This window comes from Hydractinia symbiolongicarpus, chromosome 1, assembly GCF_029227915.1.
Source record: "Hydractinia symbiolongicarpus strain clone_291-10 chromosome 1, HSymV2.1, whole genome shotgun sequence".
NCBI classification, from domain to species: Eukaryota; Metazoa; Cnidaria; class Hydrozoa; order Anthoathecata; family Hydractiniidae; genus Hydractinia; species Hydractinia symbiolongicarpus.
Genome location: NC_079875.1, coordinates 21,968,337 through 21,988,508, shown reverse-complemented (window position 1 = coordinate 21,988,508; position 20,172 = coordinate 21,968,337). Strand labels below are relative to the sequence as shown.

At 33.0% G+C, this 20,172-nt stretch overlaps 2 protein-coding genes across 5 annotated transcripts in view; one reads left to right on the top strand and one right to left on the bottom strand.

Annotated features, from left to right (window-relative positions):
* The first annotated feature begins 108 nt into the window (after positions 1 to 108).
* LOC130646030 (uncharacterized) overlaps positions 109 to 20,172 on the top strand; it is a 32,472-nt gene continuing 12,408 nt past the window's right edge. Inside the window, exons 1-9 of one of the 2 annotated variants that reach the window (XM_057452167.1) lie at positions 109 to 602; positions 817 to 1,045; positions 16,028 to 16,110; positions 16,189 to 16,363; positions 17,709 to 17,776; positions 18,233 to 18,348; positions 18,631 to 18,752; positions 18,824 to 19,030; positions 19,438 to 19,574. In XM_057452167.1, the coding sequence (XP_057308150.1) occupies positions 319 to 602; positions 817 to 1,045; positions 16,028 to 16,110; positions 16,189 to 16,363; positions 17,709 to 17,776; positions 18,233 to 18,348; positions 18,631 to 18,752; positions 18,824 to 19,030; positions 19,438 to 19,574 (1,421 nt within the window). In that variant the 5' untranslated portion in view covers positions 109 to 318. Of the gene's footprint in view, positions 603 to 816; positions 1,046 to 6,198; positions 6,244 to 16,027; positions 16,111 to 16,188; positions 16,364 to 17,708; positions 17,777 to 18,232; positions 18,349 to 18,630; positions 18,753 to 18,823; positions 19,031 to 19,437; positions 19,575 to 20,172 lie in introns of those variants that run through there. The other variant, XM_057452175.1, reaches the window with a different exon arrangement.
* Positions 7,998 to 11,661, bottom strand: LOC130646048 (uncharacterized). Of its 3 annotated transcripts, none has more exons than XM_057452191.1 (3): positions 11,257 to 11,661; positions 9,912 to 10,600; positions 7,998 to 9,457 (listed from the first exon to the last, which is right to left on the bottom strand). In XM_057452191.1, exons 1-3 carry the CDS (start codon positions 11,268 to 11,270, stop codon positions 8,142 to 8,144), a joined length of 2,019 nt encoding a protein of 672 aa, XP_057308174.1. In that variant the 5' UTR covers positions 11,271 to 11,661; the 3' UTR covers positions 7,998 to 8,141. The 3 variants fall into 3 exon arrangements, with proteins under 3 accessions (XP_057308174.1, XP_057308168.1, XP_057308179.1); XM_057452185.1 differs by lacking the exon at positions 11,257 to 11,661 and adding an exon at positions 10,873 to 10,990; XM_057452196.1 differs by lacking the exon at positions 11,257 to 11,661 and adding an exon at positions 10,796 to 10,883.

Below are 20,172 nucleotides of genomic sequence, written 5' to 3'. Positions count from 1 at the left end.
ATACCTCGTTTTGCCACAATCTTTTGTTTTGAATTATTAAAGTAAATTTGAAAGTGGAAAGTTAATACTTGCATGCTTAAAAACTTGTTTTAAAAGTTATGCAGCAAGTTATTGTTCTGTTTGCAATTTTTCAGCAAGTTATTCTCTTCACATGTACCAAAAATTTTGAAGGAATATAGTTTAGTTGGCAACATTTGAAGTCTTTTGTGACATTTAAAATCATTTAAAATTCATGAAGAAGGGTGTACCAGGAAACATATCCTGCCTTGTTTTTTTGCATGGAGCTTCCCCATACAGTGGTCTATTTGATAATTTTAGATGAGTATAAGCATACCGGAGGACGTAAAAGTATTTCTCCGTGCAGTTTTAATTTCTTCTCCTGGAGTTCGACAAAGTAACCTTTTGAAAGAATATAAACAGACAACTTCTGAAGATTTGTGTTATGGAACATATGGTTTTTCAAATTTGTTTGAGTTTTTATTGGCCCTTCAAGGTGATATTACACGTCTGGAGTTTAGTCCCAAACATGAAGACAACATAATCTTTGCCGTGTTAGATCAATCAAAGTACTCCTCACAACATGCACAGAAAAATTCCAAAAAGTAAGACTTTATTATATGTGGATTACTTAACGTTTTTTTTCACTTGTCTTTGCCTATTAGTCATACTTCATACAGCACTTAACACAAAAAACTTTCTAAGTTTGAGCCTGCTGCTTAGCATACAGATCTGGTAGTAGAACAGCAATTCTCTACTGTGTTGTTTAATTTTGTGCCACTGACACCAACAGTTAACGAACTTGTTTACTTATTATAGATGCATTTCTGGCATGAAAGCAAAAAGTCCAAGTGAAATAACAGCATGGAAAAGAAATAAGAATGCTGGCTCAAACAATAATCCTGTGGAAGAAAATAATGCAAGAAAAGAGACACTTCCAACAAACCGAGACTGGGACTCTCTGAGTAAAATAATACCTAATCACATGGCAAATTATCGGTTAAAAATTAAAAGTGCAAAGTCTGTGCAGGTGTTAACTTTGAAGAAGGTAAAATTATTCTAGTTTTTTGTTTTGGTTTTAGTTTTAGCTACTGTTCTTTCAGTACAGTGTGATGTCATGTGCAGAAATTGCATAAAAACAGTTAGGCGTTCTTGCAAATGAACAATAAGCATTACGATACCTACCTTCTAAAAAAGTAATTATATACCTCACCAACAGTAGCCTTTGTAATTGTTGAGGCGAATGCCAACGTGTAAACAAAAATACTTTTTTCACAAGGCAAATTGACCTACCCATGTACCTTGAACATACGAAAGTTTTACTGTCATTTTATCTCTTAATTTAAATGTTAAAAAGTGCTATCACAAAGCCAACTATAAACTGCTGACATGAAGCAAGCAAATAAAATTTAACAATCCCTTACCATTTGAAATAATTTGAGGTTGGTAAGTGACTCAACGCAAACAATTGCTGAAACCACAAGTTGAAAGAGCAATTTGAGTAATCTATATATGATTTTAAAATTAGTAATGGAGGTAAGTAAATAACGAAAGTTATTGACTTTACATCTGTTTCAAACTAGTCAATGAAGAAAAAGAATAAACATGGCCATATTTCAATTAAAAACTATCCGAATCTAAAATAGTTAAAATTTTGCTGCTTGTTTGAAAACTATCGAAATGGGATTGTACAAACCTTAAATGTTACTAGCACTATGCAGTGTGATATGATTTAAAAAATTTTGTGACCCGTCAGCAATTTTTTGTTCTGGGAATCAATGTTTAACATAGCAATTTTTTTCACCTTTACTTCTTTTTTTTAATACTGGAAACATATTCAATCTTGTGAAGCCCAAAGCACAAGAACTTAGCATCTTAGTCTTCACATATATATATATATATATATATATATATATATATATATATATATATATATATATATATATATATATATATATATATATATATATATATATATATATATAAGTAAGTAGACATGTCTCACATCTACACAATATAATAACACAAATAAATAACAAAATAAATGCGTAACCAATCTCTGGAATGCAATAAAGTTTCAAACACAAATTGTTAATAACTATAAACGTCTAATAAAGTTTCTTATAAATCTAACAGTATGGGCTTCTTTGATAGTCGACAAGATTTTGTTATATAAACAATACTCTTCTCGTTTTCTTGTATGTTTTTGCTTATGACGAACTCACTAATTGTTAATTCGTCTCTTTCGTCTGTGTCGCATGAAATTGTATCTGAAGTGTTACTGTCATTTTCGTTTTCAAGGAATAACCTAAGGACCTTTACGCACAGGAGGGCGCACAGGAGGCAGAGACTGCATACAACTTTCTAAGGCCAATTTGGTTTCTGTGTGTTTTGTGTCTGTTTTCCATTTGGATTTCATAAGATTGAGGATCATGTATCGAATGATCTGACCTCTTAATGTCAATTTTTTCATCTTGTTGTACTGCTATCCGTTAACCTGGTACAAACCGGTTATTGGGCTTTAATGCTATAGTAGCATTTCGATCGTTGTAGCGTTTTTGAATGACTTGGTTTTTAATCAATTTGTCATTTAATCAATTTGTCATTAGATTTAGAGAAAGCTTTTGATAGAGTGCCACGTAAAGTTATTTGGTGGGCTATGAGAAAATTAGGTCTGGATGAGTGGCTAGTTACGATGTTACAGTCTATGTACAGCAATGCTAGAGGTCGTGTCAGGATTAACGATTCACTTAGTGATGAATTTAGTGTAAATGTTGGTGTACGTCAGGGTTCTTTACTTAGTCCTTTGTTGTTTGTTCTAGTCTTAGAAGCCCTGTCGATGGAGTTCAGAACAGGTTGTCCATGGGAGTTATTGTAGGCAGATGATTTGGTTCTCATAGCAGAGTCGATGAAAGAATTAGTTGAAAAGTTTGAGAAGTGGAAGAAAGGACTAGAAGAGAAAGGGCTAAAGGTAAACACAGCAAAGTCTAAAGTCATGATTAGTAGCATTGCAGCCAAGTGTGACCTTGTAGTTGGAAAGTGGCCTTGTGGAGTTTGCAGGAAAGGGGTTGGTAGTAACTCAATTTTTTGTCAGACTTGCAAGCATTGGGTACATAAGAAGTGCAGTAGTATTAGTGGAAGGTTAAGAGCTGACATTCAGTTTGTATGCAAGCGTTGCAAAGGTGAGATTGTAGAGAATGAAGTATTTCTAGCTTTAATGATGTACAACAGTGGCTCGTTAGAGATAGTTGAGAACTTCTGTTACTTAGGTGATATGTTGGGCAGTGAAGGGGGTGTTGGAAGAAGTGTTACTTGCAGGATAGGTTATGCTTGGAAAAAGTTCAGAGAGTTACTTCCTTTGTTGACTAGCAGAGTCCTGTCAATTGAGGTAAAAGGTAGGTTGTATGAGGCCTGTGTAAGAAGTGTTATGTTGTACGGTAGTGAGACATGGGCAGTGAAGCAGGAAGATCTTGACCGTTTAGAAAGGAATGATATGAGAATGGTTAGGTGGATGTGTAACGCCAGTCTGAGAGACAGAAGAGTTCAGATGAGCTAAGAAGCAGCCTAAGTCTCCGTAGAATTAAAGATGTTATCCAGATAAGAAGATTGGATTGGCTGGGGCACTTGGAAAGAATGGAGGAGTATAATTGGGTAAGAAAGTGTAGAGACTTGATAGTTGGGGCAAAGCCCAGAGGCACACCTAGAAAGACTTGGCAGGAGGTTATAAGGACAGACTTGATAGAGAGGAAGTTGAGTTTAGATCTAACACAGTCTACAATCCCGGCCAAAATTGTTGATAAAATTTCCAATGCAACATAAGCTTATAAGATAAACAAAGATGCAAGCCCCCTCTCCCCCCATTTCAATGTTGAAGCCAATGGCTGGCTGTGGGTTGAAGCCAATGGCTGGCTGTGGGTTGAGTGGCCAATGCATTTTTCAAACTGTGACAATGACTTCAACATTGAAATGGGGGGAGAGGGGGACTGGAAACTAGCTACTATTCTATAAGTGAAAACCTGCACTGTTTTAGTATACACATACCACAATTTATGTCAACAAAACAGAGAATCTCTACACATGGGACGACAGAAACAAAAATAATGATAATAAAGATAATAAATCCACATGTGTTTGGCCTTTTCTCAACCAATTTTGGCCAGGATTGTAGATCAGATTGGAAGAGGGTCATTAATATACTAAGTCCAACCCATGCTAGCATGGAAAACGGACGTTAATCCGAGAATGATGATGATGATGATTGTGATGAGCTGTTTTGGCATTTGATGTACACATCTTTGTTGGCAACATAGGTAAATTATCTCTCAATGGGTCCCCAATATAACCTCTGTTGGAGAAAGTCCAGTGGCTGTTGGTGTATTCCGCAAAATTATAGTAAGTCTTGTAGCACATCTTCTTTGGGTTTTTTTATGAGCCTCTTAACGTTTTTAACAGTTTTAACGTTTTTATCATTTCTTGTGGTATACCATGCTGGGAAAATGCATCTTTGCAGGCTGCAATAATATTTTCTGAGGTAGCAGTTTGAAGCAAATATACCTTCCGGCCACAATGAAAAATAATCAACAACAATAAGGTAATCCTTTCTCTCATAGTGGAAAAGGTCTGTGCCTAACTTTTGTCATGGCCGTGTTGGTAACTCATGTGGTTTTAACGATTCTTTTTTCTTAGATGGCAGGTAGGTTAGACAGATTTATGTATCAATTGCTTGATTTGGCTTTTTAGACCTGGCCAAAAAACACTTTGACGAGACCGCTGTTTGCATTTGTCGATGCCTAGGTGTCCTTCATGGATTTTTTTAATATTTCACGACGTAGCACTGTAGGTATGATAATCCGGTCTTTAAATAACATAAGACCCTCTATTTGTGTAAGATCGCCTCGAAATTCCCAATACAGCTGAACATTGGCAGAACATTCTTTGCGTGATTTGGGCCATCCCTCTTGCATAGTTTTCTCTAAGTCTGCCAGACTTGTGTCTTCTCTTGTTTTATTTTTTACCTCTTCTAGTCGCTGTTCTGTAACGGGTAGTTGATTTATAATTGCATTTACGAAGTTTGTTATTTCTTCTTCTGCAAGCTCATCTGCTTTGGTCGGTGCAAATACTGGTGAGCGTGATATTGCGCCTGCATCTTGAATGCTACTGCCTGGTACATACTCTGCTTTAAAACGATAGTGCAGCAGATTCATACGCAGTCGTTGAATTCTAGATGACATCTCTCCTATTGGTGTGTACAAAGTATGGGAACTAAGGGCTTGTGATCTGTTTCTACTAAAAATTCTGGCAGTCCATGTAGGCATCTCACTGTCCGGTTAATTCCCCTTGTCACCGCAAGCATTTCCAATTCAACAGGAAAATAATTGTTCTCTGTATTGGTAAGAAATCGAGACGCACAATCAACTGGCTTCCAAATGTTATTATGCAGTTTGAATGATATAACCCCAAGGCTGTTTAATAAACTACCATCTACTCTTATTTTTGTTCGTTTCTTGACATCATAATGTGCTAAAAGTGAAGGTCTAGCAAGGGCTGTCTTCACCGCTTTGAACTCTGTGGTGTAATTTTTCGTGTACTGCCAGTCGTTTTTTGTACTGAGCAAATCACACAGTGGTTCTGCAACCTTGGATAAATCTCGGATAAACTTTGATAGCTGTTGTGCCATTCCAAGAAACCTTTTTACTCTGTGATGTTTGCAGGTATTTTGAACATTTGATTTGCTTCTACTTTTGAATGTAAGGGTGTAATACCTTCTGTTGTGATGCGGTGTCCCAAAAGTTGTACTTCTGTTTGGTAGAAAGAACATTTCTCTATGTTGAGGGTGACCTTATTTTCTACTAGTTTTGCTAATGTTTCTGACAAATTTTTATTGTATTCAGTGTCATCTTTCCCCAAAACCAGGAAATCGTCCATGCTTTTTACTACCAATGTCATCTGCCAATATCCTGAATTTGCATGAGTTTTGCCATGATTTTACAGTTGTTACCAAGTTGTGCTAGTGCTTCGTCAACACTTGGTAGTTCATAAAACTTCCTTTTTGTTCCTTTGTTTAACTGTGTGAGATCTATGCAAACACGTAATTTGCCATTTGGGTTTTGAACTGTGACTATGGGTTGGCACCAATCTGTTGGTTGGTCTATGGCTCTAATAACCCCCCATTTGTTCCATTCTAATTAACTCTGCTTTCAGGGGTGCAAGCAACGATATGGGAACTCGCCAAGGCGCGCCTAAATGGTATGGAATAGTTGATTCTGTTAATTTAATATGAATAGGTTTTCCTTTTATTTTACCCAGTCCATTGAAAAGGTCAGGAAATTTTGTCATCAACTCTTTTTAGTGGTCTGTAATTATGGATGCACATGAAAAGTTAGCTGGGATTTTAACTTTCACAATATTGAAAGCTTCTAAAGCTGGGCAACCTAATAATGCAGTTTGTACTCCTCCACATACAAAAACAGTTATTTCTTTTTTAGTGTCTTCCACTGAAACCCATGTGTGAAAATAGCCTAGACATTCTAGTTTCTTATGATCTAGGCCCATCAATGTTTTTGTAGTGTCTTGTAACTGTTTTTTGTGAATTCAAACTTTTTGAGGTGGTTTTCGCCAATTACTGTAACTTCTGCGCCTGTGTCCACTTTAAAGTTAATTTCGCCATGCTTTTCCAAAAGTTTAATTTCGTACATATTTCCACCTACGTCTAAACTCTATTAAGCTGCGCTGCATTCTCTGCCCCCACGCTTCCCAAAAATAGCGCCCCTGAATTTTCGTCCACTTTTCGACAACTTACGCTTTTTGCAAAATGGTTGTGTAAACCGCACTCTCTACCTTTCTGTACCCATGCAGGAGACGACTCTCGCCCAAAAAGATGTTTTCGTAAACAAAATTTGCGCATAATCGTTTTAGGATTCTTACCTCTGCTGATCTGTTTTTATATTTATTCCTGATGTAACAAACCTCTGTATTGTTCTTTAGCGCTCTTCTTTTCTTGTTCTTTACAGTTTTGTCCTAATAATTTGATCTCTGTAAGAAAGTCATCGAAACCTTCTCCCTCTTCCTGCCTCCTTTGGAAAAGCTTATGTCTCTCTAACATTTCATTTACAATACCTTTTGCAAACTCCTCCATTTTCTAAAATTATTACTGAATTCTTCTTTTAATCTGCATTAAGGTTTAAGGACTCGTAAATATTTCTTGTCTCTGTTGAGAATGTATATCTCAACATCGCTGCCTGATATGCCTCATCTTTGTCTGCAAGACTTGTTATAAGAACATAATCACTCAATTTCTCTTTCCAACTACGAAAAGCTGCAAATTTTTCCACTGATAAATCCAGTGTCGGAGGTTTTAATTTGTCTCCCATTTTTAAAATAAATCGCTATCTGATTCCGTAAATAACGAATGATATAAGATTCTTCTTTTCAGCTTTTAAAACTTCTTAAATCACTGTTTGCAGCACCATGTTATATTTAAGACTCCTGGTCCCGCATACGTGACCTGTATATATACATGCATATAGCAAAGTAGACATGTCTCACATTTTCGATCTAGGAGTTCTATTCTATTTATAATTTTGCTTTGTACCTGCTACTTTCCATATAAAAAGCTGATAATAACAAATTGAAGTATTTTTCAATATAGATACTTAAAACTTTGAAAAAAATATTAGAAGCTGCATTTTAAAAAAAGGCTTTAAAACCAATTTTGTGTAATGAAAATGTCTTTTCAGAAGCAATGGTTTATTATATATGTATAACTGAAATACGCGCATTATTTCCCCTATCAATGTGAAATAATCAAGCAAAACAGAAGAGTTAAACAGAAAAGCAACAAACAAAAAGAAAGAATGATTGCTGCAACTTAATGCTTGTTATGACAAATAAAGATAGGGAGATATTCGATTTACAAATCTTCATGGAGCAATCTGAACCATACACTTATACTTAAGGAATAGATTTTGCAATAAATTTACACTATGTGAATAAAACAAGTGTTTTTAAACTGTTATTTGTTTGTATCTCATGAATTTCATGCATGTATTGAAATACAATAATAAAAAAATTTAAAAAAGTATGTAAAAATTTCAAGAACTAGCAAAAAGTGCACCTAAAATATATAACTAACAAAAAAATTTATTTTAAACATAATTTTCATTGTTATGCATTTTTAATGATGGTAATCTTCTAATTCTCTGCTTTCTTAAATCTTCCTCTACTTCTTCAGATTCTTCTCCTGATACAGCTGGGCTTTTCCTTTTTTTGATTTTGTGTAGCTTAATATCATGTTCTGGAGGTTCATCGTAACTTATAGGACTCGTTTTTGACTTTCTTAATTTTTTCACTTTTTTACTGACAGTTTTTTTCGGTACTTTAGTTATCATTTTTGGTTTTGGGAGACTGTCATCTTCTTTCAGATTAGAAGAGTTATCGTTTTCTAAAGGCTCGTAATGACCATTACCTATCTTATTTTTGTGTTTCTTGGATTTTGATCTTTGGTTGTCTTTTAACTTTTTACTGTCTCTGTAATCAAGGTCGTTGGATATATCAGGCAAACCTAGCTTATCCAATTCAGTTGGAGTCAATTTTAGCATAATATTTGCATGTGTTCTATTTGTCTTCGACAAAACACCACGTAATGTGTAACCTTTCATTAAGTCCAGCAAATTCTTTTCCCATTTTTTAATTAAATCTGTTAACTCCTCTTCCATTTTTTTCTCTTCCTTTTTTAACACTTTTAGTGTTAGTTCCTGATTACTTAGTCTTTCCTTTTCTGTTGATTTTTGTTTCCACCGATATATTTCATAGAGTCCGCCAATGAGTAGTGTGATGCCTATTATTACTATACCTGTGTATATGGTAGGCCAGAATACCCCTGAATCACTTGTGAAAATAAGGTTTGCTATCACTTTGTCATTTTTGATTTCTTCAAATGATCTGAACACGTTGTAGATGTAGTCCTGAATTGCATCGTGTTGAAAATCTAGGTATTCGTTTATCAGTGAATGTAGACCTTCATCGTATATTGTTATGCCCAGATATGATTGATCAACATCCTGTATAACACCGTCAATAAAAAGGTCTTCATCTTTAAAGAAATGTTCTTTGAATGTTTTTGCTGTCAAACTATCAACTAACATGGCATCAACAACATCATTTGACACACTGCTGACTAGTTCATCTATAGTATCCTTTTGCACTTTTTCTGCATTTCCTCGCATCAGGATAATCTTCTCAAATACATGATCTTTTAATATACCAACTCTACCGTTATCAGCAGTTGCGCGTTGCCTTCCAGCAACCACTCCAATAGCTGTTGTTAAAGCTGCTGTCATCAAAGACATTATTGTAATTCCACAGAGTATCCAAAACACAGCAAATAATCGACCATGCACAGATTTAGGAGCCCTGTCGCCATAGCCGACTGTAGTCATGGAGATAAATGCCCACCAAAAACCTACAAAACAGTGTTGCTTTTATTATCTTTTATGACATACTTTCATCTTATACTGTTTTTATAAGCATTTTGCATTTAAAGGCTTAAAATCGAAAAATATTTAGGCGCACATGCTAGACTTGTGAATGGAATTTCTAAAGTTTCTTGCAAAAAAAACGTAGAGATAATGTTTAGAAAAAGATTAGGCTTTTGATATCATATTTCAGACTTCAGGGTTGAATTTAAATCAACTTGTTAAGGTTCAGTTTAAAAAACAATAGTGTTATGAAAAGTTTCAAATATATCACGAATGGCTGAGAGGACCAGGATATTTTTCACTATTAAGAGAAGCAATATATAGCCCAATCTATGTTGCATTCATTTAGCTGAAGTTGCTATAATTGCACTGCTAACTGACTCTGAAGATGACCTAATTAGTTTGCACCATCTTGATCCCTAAAACTAAAATGGTTACCTTCAAATGAACCTGTAAAAAATCGCCTTGGAAAGTGCTCTTTATTCCACCATGTGTCAAAAATCCACATAAATACACCAGCTGCAAAAGCCAGCACTATCGATGCTCCAAGTAATGGCCAAATGTCAACTATCGCTGAAATAACTTCTTTGGCAAATAATTTTGCAGATATGGTAGATTTTGTTATAAACATGGCCCCTGGTAGTTGCAGGACTGGGATTGTTAAAGGTGGTATTGAAGCATTCAATTGATGTGGCATGCCTCGTGTAAACATTGGAAATAATATATCACTTGTTTCCTTCGTCATCATGTCAATAAGTGCTGTACGATCTTCTACCTTGTTTATGTTTAATCGAATGCAGTTACCACAACATTGAGCTAAAGCCACTGAAATAATACGTTGAATTACCCCAGTTTGTTCCCAGTAGAATTTGCTGATATTGCTACTATTGGTAAATGGAGGCATATCAAAATATGATATTGTGATATTTTTTGTGCATATCGACTTTACGTCAGTGGAACAGTTTCTTTTCCATGATTCTCTGTAAATGTGGTTTGAGTTGTTACTGACCATGTTAAAGCTGAAATCGCTGTAGCATCTTGGCCTTATGCTGTGTGGTGTAGTGTAGTTAATGGTTGCTGCAATAAGTAACACAAGTATGAAGAGTTGAAACATTCTCCTTTTATACCTGTATAAAATCAAAGTTTAAAAATGCTTTAGAATAAACAATAAGTTGAATTTATGCATAACAAGGATTTTTTCCTTTTTCGATTATAACTTGTAGGAATAGTCTGCAATATGCAGTTTTTTTTGTCGCTAATTTATTTATTTAAGTTTAGTCTGTGACACCAAGAAACAAATATATGTGAAAACAATGACCTACCAAAATTCTGGTATTTACACATTTCAAATTAACGTTAAGACAAGAATTTCAGTGTGTCAAAATGTCAACAAACTCACCTCCCTCTTAAAAACATCTTAAAAGAAATTCCTATATTTGTTTTGAAACTTTTCCAATATTCTGGTATCTAATTTTTTGCATTGCTATTTTTAAATTTATCTAACTGTCTTTTTAAGAATGCAAATAAGTTATTTTTTAAAAAAAATCCTATAAATAATTCTTGTTTCATTATGTTTCTGGTGGTCTCTACCTCTATTCAAGTGTATATAATGTATATTGTTAAAATAAAAGACACCTAGACGAGTTAAAAAGCTTAAAATAAATATCAGGGATGTTGTTTGGTAAATAAATTTTCTCCACAGCCATTTGCATACAAACAAAAAGAGTTAAGCTCATCTCTTCCTCATTCTTTTATGGTTTCTAGTTTATTTAATTATTATTACCTGTTGCAATGCATTTCAATTCATAGAGCCATCATTCAGAAGTTCAGCTTTATGCATTATTAAAGTGCAGTGGTTTCTTTTTAATCTAGTGATTGCGTGCTTATCACCATGGATGTTTCTAATGACATTTTTCTGTTATTATCATTATTATCACACCTCTCAACATGTGATGACAACAGTAAACAAAAATAAAAGTAAACAAACCATGAAAGGCTAGCCAAAATTAGATTGTTCAATATGGAAATAACCAACCCTGCATAGTGAAAAAATGTGTGCACCCAAATTTGATAATTTATTCAAACATAGCTATGTTGAAGAGTTATTCAATATTTTTTTGAAGTTCGTTTTTTATGTTCCCTTACATTTCTGTGTGTAGACACAATATTTGTTCCATTGTGCATATGATTAGCCTTTTAGAAACAGCTGCATTTAAAGTAAGGGAGATGTTTTTATAGCTGAAGTCAATTTTGCATTTGTTCCTTTCTTAAATAACGTTTTTACTCCAGATATACTAAAACACAAAACAAAACAAAAATTTTTTTTTATTTTAAATTATTAAGTAACTTCTGATTTATTATTATTAATATTATACTTTCCTATACAAACACTATTATATTGTTTACTTAATGTGTGTTGTGTGTCTATGCTGTGCTTTGGTTAAACTTGGCAAACCAGGAACTGTTATAATAAAAGCATGATGCACTTTTATTACAAAATAAACAAAAGTGTTTTTTCAGGGAAATATGATATAAATCAGGTCTTAAATGACTTTTTTAAAAGATCTAAAGATAAATTTATGTGACTTGCTGAAGAAAATAACTTTGATGTTTATAATGATATTCTTTCTACTTGCTCTTAGCTCGTCAACTTAAGCACCAAATAGAGGCATAAAATATTTTTATTTCATATTAAAATGTATAAATATATAAATCTAAAAATCATAGGTGTGTAAATAGGCTGTATTGGGATTTTAAAAAAAACATGAGGTCACAAAAACCTTTCTAACACTAAGATGTGCTTTTTGACTTGTTTCCAACAGTAAGATATTACTGCTTTTATGTCAATTTTAACCTGTCTTTGTTTTATGTCTTTATAACTCTTTTTCATAATCAGCAGCGCATGATTAACCTGAGACTATTCCAAAAAGTATTTTGGTTTATCATTTTTGATATTATTATTGTTATTGTTATTGTTATTGTTATTGTTATTGTTATTGTTATTATTATTATTATTATTATTATTATTATTATTATTATTATTATTATTATTATTATTATTATTATTAGTTGGAATCGTTTGTAACTCAATCATGATGGTCACACATGAGACCTTCTGAATAACCTGAACCAAATCTCTTGTAAAAATTATTTATGCTATATTTTTTCTCCAAATATTAAGTTTGCAAGTCAAAATAATCAGACTCTTTCAATTAAAAAATAAGGTTTGATTATTAGCAACCCTATATTTCCTGCTAAAATTTTGTCAAAATTTATATTATAATACCCCAATATGTCTGTATGTGATCCAAAGTATGCCAAGTTCAAAACTGTCCAGCTTTTTAAAATCCTTACGGACATGGTTATGTGAGCCAAGGTTAAGCAAGTCTCTTCTAAAAGTTAAAAGAATTGAATCACACTTTGGATATAGTCTCTGGGAAATCTGCGTAGCCATTTAACTGTCCCTTTTTTTACCTTTATTATGTTATAAATGTTGTGTATTTGAAAAATATTTGTTTTCTATAGGCTTCTATATTTAAGGGGATATTTCATAGCATTTTTAGCTATGCATAAATGTTAAACAAACCAATTTTAAGATTTTGGCTATCAATGTGCATTGTAATCAGGAGTTAGCTACTAATACCTAGGGTTTTAAGTTTGGTAGTATCCATTTCATAATTATTATTTACTCTTTCTTTTTGAGTTTTTTGTTTGTTTTAATACTCTATATTTAGATTTCATATTACTCAGTCCTCTAAATTAACCCAAAAACCCGTCAGCAATAAATTGCGGACAACATAGTCGTTTGCAGCAGCAATTCCTCGGCAATAATTTGCCGACATGAGAGAGTGAAGCGTCGGCAATTTTGAAAATATTATTTTTTAAGCTTCGTTAGTCCTACTTACCATTTAAATATCAGTTTTTTACAGGAGAGGTGTGTAATTAATCGCACGCCTGAAAAATAGAGTTTTCAAAATCAACCTATAAAAGCCATTTTGTAGCGTGCGATGGCAGCCCTCGAAATAATTTTTGGAGACTCATCAAACAAAATTTCCGCCACATTTCGTCAGACAAAACGTATGATAGATTTCCATCTTGGTCGAAAACTTTTAGTCTTAGAATTATTGAATAGTCCTGGTCCTTTTAATACACAAGCAAGCCTATTCATAGCCAATCTGACCATCCTAGTTAATTCACCGACTCCTGACTTAGTTAAAAGAACTACGTAGACATAAATCTCTTTTGCCTGGCCCCTTCGTCGTTGGTAACCAGGTCTTACACAAGAAATCCAGCCATGGGGTTCTTAACTAATGCGGAGGTGAACGCCGACAGAGCACTGGTGAATCAAGTCTGCAAAACTGCACTTCCAGACGGAACAGACATTTTATCATGGATTTAATTGTAGATAATTTCTTCATTTTACAAAACAATTGGAAACCATAGCAGGTCCGAATTTAATCGATTTTCTTTATGCCGCAAGCGTTATTCAAACAATTTTAAAAATGAAACCCACATGCGGTAAAAAAAAATTTCTGTATAAATTTTGATTAAATGTAGCTAAACTTTTGGAATGAATTTTGAAGTTTTATTTAAGCCACATGGATAAAGATTTTTTGTAATTTGAAAACAAAGCATATTTTTGCCTATTTGCTACTGATGACCTGAAAAATAAACAATAAATTTATAAAAGTGACAGTATAGTCATGCATACTATTTCGGACATGTAGAAAAGTAAGTTAAGATTGAGAGAGTCGCTATATGTAGACGCTTGATCATCGTGTTTGGGGTTCACGATTCAAAACGTCCCCCACTTTTCTACCGCCAAATGAAAGCGCAACAAAGATTATCCTTGGCAGTTTTTTGTCTTTGCGAAATGAAACCGCGTCAGCAATTGCGGCGGCAATTGCCGACTGCCAACGCTAATTTCGAGGGCTGTTACTTTAGTGTATTGACACATCTAGCAGTTTATGGATAGTGTGAGTAAACTGTTTAAAAATGGCAGCACATTGTGCCTAGTATGTTTGATATGACAGCCTGTGTTTTCATTCCAATCAAAGCCAAAAACAGTTTGCAGTCACTCTTTTTCTAGAATAACAAATTTTGAGTATCCGGTGAAAACTAATATTGCCATAGCATCTTAAACGGATTATTGCATGTGCAGGCTTATCAATAAGGGGAAAGCAATAGCTCTTGCTCACGCAAAGGCTTGCCTAATTCTGAGAAATAAGAAACTAGCTGAGCCATTAATTGCTCTCCCAGTTCCATAAAAAGTTTTTCTGGCTAAGCAATATCAATTCATCTTACATGGAAATCAAGGTTCTTTCTTATTATTTACAGTAAAAAAGAACCAAAATGTATATAAAAAAAAGATAAAATAAAATAGATAAAAAAGACTCTGTGATAAAATATGTGTTTATTAACTTATTCTATTAATTCAGATTGCTCGGCCAGTTTAAAATTGTTGTAACCTCGGGGGAGCAATTTATTGCTCTGGTGCTATTTTCTTATTGATAGACTGTGTGTTTATGCATTTAAGGGTGACAGACATCCTTTTAAAGTTCAGTGGTGGTCTATAATGTCGGGCATTAACCCTAGTTATAATCGTGGTATATATATAAAAATTTGTCAGATCAAGGTTAGTCAACATTTGGCCTAGAAAGGTAATGTCAAGCTCCCTTAGTTTGAAATTTTATAAGCATATGCACAGGCTTTAAAGAAATTGCTTTGCTAAATAAATTGTACACATTCTTTGGTATTTAGTTAAAATCTTTTTTTTTTTCTTATCACACTTCTTTCAAATGCTTAAATTTAAGAACACAGGAAGTATACCTATTTCAAAACTATTTTTTATGCTAATTTCATTACTAAAAGCACCCCATAACAAATTTCAAGCCAACAATCCTCTTTGCACTTAAGGTATTGCATTTTTTACATTTATGAAATGGGCTTGCAACACTCAATCATGACAATTATATGTTAAGTGATCATATTATATGTCAACTACTTGACTTAAGTCTGAGGGAATTTATTATTTCATAGGAAATAACAAACCAAAATGATGGAACACATATATTCTGCGGTGCTACATCCGGCGTGCGACATTATAGGTTTTGGATAGTCTCCTAAAATTTGACTTTAAACCTCCTAAAGTCATGAAGTTTTAAATCTGTAGCCCTTTGTCATTGTTTGTGACTACAATGAAAGTGAAATTCACTATAAAATTTGCAAAAATCTGTTATGTTGTTTCCAAAAAGATTAAGAACCGATTGAAGAACTAATTTATAAAACTTGATGGCTGGTAGAATGCAGAAGCTCCATTTTACTTCCGCTAGGAGCAATCTGGTTTTATTCTACACATGGTTAGGTTGTCTTGTTCATTACATGGGATACATCATTTAACTTTAAATGCAATGACAGAAATAATAATAATAATATCAATGAAATGTAAACATTTTTCTCATAGGAGATTTGCATATTTGTACAAAAACATAAATTTATAAATTTTATTGCATAAAAATTTGACATGAATTTACTGGTCATACTCAATCTTGTAGGAAGATGTGAACAGACATTTTAAAAACAAGAAGTATAATCTCAGCTCCATGCACACTCACATCACTGGCTCTGATAAAGATCGGTAACATAAATGTTTCTACTTGTTAATATCAAGAAATAATTTAGGTTTCTGGTGCAAAACATAATTTGTATTTTTTAGTGTGGTTTTCATAATCCTGAAGACTTTTTATGCTGCTTACACCTGCTGGAAAGAAAACGAGCGAACAATCATCGGTGGTCAGCATGTAGCTGTTACACCCACCACTCAAACAATGATCTATCAACAAAATATGTACCGTGTTGAGCTTACAAATTTCCCTCACGGGCTATTGATGGTAAATAATCCTTTCTGTTTTTATTTTTATTGCTGCTGCTGGTGACAAGGTCTATTATTACGCACTCATTTGCATTCAATTATTGTTTATTCGTTTTCAGCTTATAGCATAATGCTTGGTGCATCAATTGTAATAAAAATCTAAATCGCCAAGTCTATATGTTCATTTTTCTTTTAACTAGCAAAAAATATGTCTTATTTGTAACCTTTTTTTCTGGTGGCATAACATCGACTTTTGCATTGGTAACTAGTGACTGCCTGAAGTCAAAGTCAGATTAATTCTATCATCATTCCTAAACTGACATGTTGGTGATAGTGGCAAAAAATTAGCCCCACAATATTTCTTTAACCATTCATCAAAAGCACATGTTCGTACACATTATTTTGATCAGCATGTCATGCCCCACACAATGGAAAGAACAGGGTAACAGCAATTACAGAGAGATGGAAATTTAATTGTTGACCATTTTTCCTCAGTATTTTCATTACACAAGTCTACAGCTATTTTTATAAGCAGTGGAATAATCAAACCAACTTCACATATTTTCTTCCAGACATTAATTATTGTTGATATGCTTATCATTGTTATAATATTTTATTTTTGTTACTTCTCAGATGTTTTTACTAACCTAGTATAAATCAAATCAGGTAATTGTCTGTGATTATCATGTTTAAAAATCTGGTTAAATTTATGGTTAAGAAACTATTGTTGGTGGTACAAAGCAGCTGTATAAACCTAATCAGGTTTACTTTATATGAAATGTCAGAAAAAGGTCAGGAATTTCAAGGTTCAAATGGCCATCAGAACTATTTTCATTTTTCAAAATATTGGCAAGGATTAAGTTTTAGAATTGTTCTAAAAGAATTAGTATTAATCTTATCAATAGATGAGATGCAGCGTGACATGGTTGCTTTGTTTTTGCGTCTAGACAAAAGAAATGAACACGCATGCAGACAGGAAAGAAATATAAAGAACAGGCTGCAAGGAAATCAAGTTAAAAATCAACTTACCTTTTAAAATAATCTAAACCTGTTCTTTAATAGAGAAAATTTCAGCTCATTTTAGATCTTTTTTCCCTTTAAATCTATAAATTAGAGGAAATAATCAGCTATGTGTCACCTCTTTTATTACTTGTAAGGATGCAAGCATATACCAAACTTTGTAAACAATTATTAAAAGTTACATTTTAATCCATGGTCTCTATATCGTGAAATTTACATCGAAAATAGCTGGAAAATTGAAGAAAATGTCAGGAATTGTAGTGAAAAAATATCAGGAAAATTAATATTGAGTGTACACCCTGCTAATTCAACATATAACCCAGTATATGTATGTTGTTATTTAGTCCACTCTTATATCAACATTCAACCAATATCCTGGACTGCTCTCAATAAATCCTGCACCAAGAAAAAGGTAGTGTTGTGTTGATTGTTTTTTAGTGAGGTTGGCTTTTATAATTCAATAAGAATCTGATTTCATTTCTTATACGGAAAAAATGTATTGTTATTTGAGAACTTGTGCTATCTGTTTGAATCTCATACTCAACATATATAATACTGAAAGTGAAACCGATATGCCATTATGGTATCAATATGCAGAACTTTTATTGTTTAAATGAGTAAAAGCTTTGTCAACAAAAAAGGAGGCAAGGTAGTTTGTACATAGACAAGTTTTTATGGTTTACTAATCAGATTTTAACATATTTTTTTTGCTATCCCCCTTTAAATAGACACTTGTTGATAATTAAAGTACAGTGTCTAACAACATTTTTAAAAATTCAACATTAAGAAAAAGATTGTTGTAATGATATTTTCGGTTCCATGAGAACTTTTTTACAAAATCAGTTTTCTAAACTTATCTCCTTCTCAGAGGTGCTGTTATTGCTTACAAACTCAAAACATCAGCATTGGCAGCATGTAATGGAGTTAAAGTTCTCCGAGGCATTGAGGGTAAAGACCACACTGTGATTGTCAAGGAATTAATAGGTATGTTGTTCTATTTTTGGGGTATCTATTAAGTCGTGCTTTTACTCCATTCTCAATTATAAACCTTTTTTGTTTATTTTTATTCCGCAAAATTTAAAACGGAAGAGACTTTCAACAAAAGACTTTACCATTTTTATTTTCCTACCAGAAAAATTCAATAATGTAAATCGATAGTGGACTTCTTAATCCTAGTATAAACAGTATAAATATAACCGCAAAGGTTATTTTTATAATATATTAATACAAACTTACTATTTAATGATAATCAAACTTAATTTTTAGACCCATTTGATCACAACATTAAGTCCTCACAAGGGGCTGGAATATTAGCTACACCAGAACAACCCACACAAAATGTTATTCTGCCATTAATGGATTTAAAAATCAACCCCACATCTGAAAATGTAAGACACATTTTGAATACGGTTCGCAATGGTTTATAAAACTTTGTAAGTTAAAACAAGAATCTTTTTAGCTTGCTGATACTCCTGAAGAAATCATAGAAACATTCGAAAATTTGGATTGTAAATTTTGTTTAAATTATTCTCAAGCTGTTCATATGTTCCAAACAACATGTAAACGAAAACCTAGAACAGCTCGAAATGTTGCTGACAAAATCAATTTTCTTGTAACATACCCAGTCGATGCTTGCCGGTTTTGGGTAATGTTGATGGACACTGATGTAAGTTTGGCTTTTTAGTGCCTCTCCATGATATTATTTTTGTTGTTGTGATGTTCATCTTATTATTATTAGCGTACAGAGTTGAATGTTAAGCATGCAATAACTAACAAAATGGTGTTAACCTCATTTTGTTAGTATGTACACTCTTATGTACTAATGTTTCACTTTTTGCCAATGTAAAAATGTTGCTAGGATGTTTGTTTTTTGTTGTAATTGTTTTATTGTTTATTAAAAAATATTTCAGTACCTTCCATTCTTTAAATATGTCTGAACTACTGAAGAAAACCAAACAGCGTGACAGCTTTAATTTTTTTTTTAACCTATAATTAACTTACTGAAACTGCTTTTGATTCTGTAAAAAAATTATACAAGATAATATTTTTGATATAGAACTAAATTTTTCAAAGGGAAAGAACTACAGTAAGCTCAAAGAAATTGAAAATAAAATTGCAGAGGATGTGAAAAAAATTGTAGCACAAGATATACTACCAAAAATTGGACAACGTGGTACAGCATTGTACAGTGAAGATAATGCATGGTACAGGTACGAAAAAAATTTTATTTTTGTTTATTGGACTTGCGTGAGTGTTTTAGCACAATTTTTCAAGGATTGTAATTGGCCCTACATATGCAATGTTAAAATGCAATCCATCCTACTGATGTGCATTTATTCTCATGTTAAAAAAAATAAGAAGAATGCATCCTTCTTGACTAAGATAAGAATTTTGTGTAAACCCCGTCTTAATTCCTCTTAAGATAGGGTTTACTTTAATTGTAAAGCACCATTATAACAGTAATCATGTTATTAAATGGAAATAAAGCAGTCAAATGGATGGTTTTTGGCTGCATACAAATCTCGAAAAATAGATATCCAGCTTCATTTTTGACTGACTTATAAACCTAACTAAAAAACTGAAAATAATATTCCCTTATATAGTATGATCAGGGAATTGAGTGAATTTAACTAAAAAACTGAAAATAATATTCCCTTATATAGTATGATCAGGGAATTGAGTGAATTTGAAATTCGATCAAATTTAATTTAAGGATTTAATGAAAACTCAATGTTTTTAATATTATATGTATTTTTTCTTTTCTAGTTACTAATACTAACTTTTGAATGTAAAACACTAGCTCTTTGG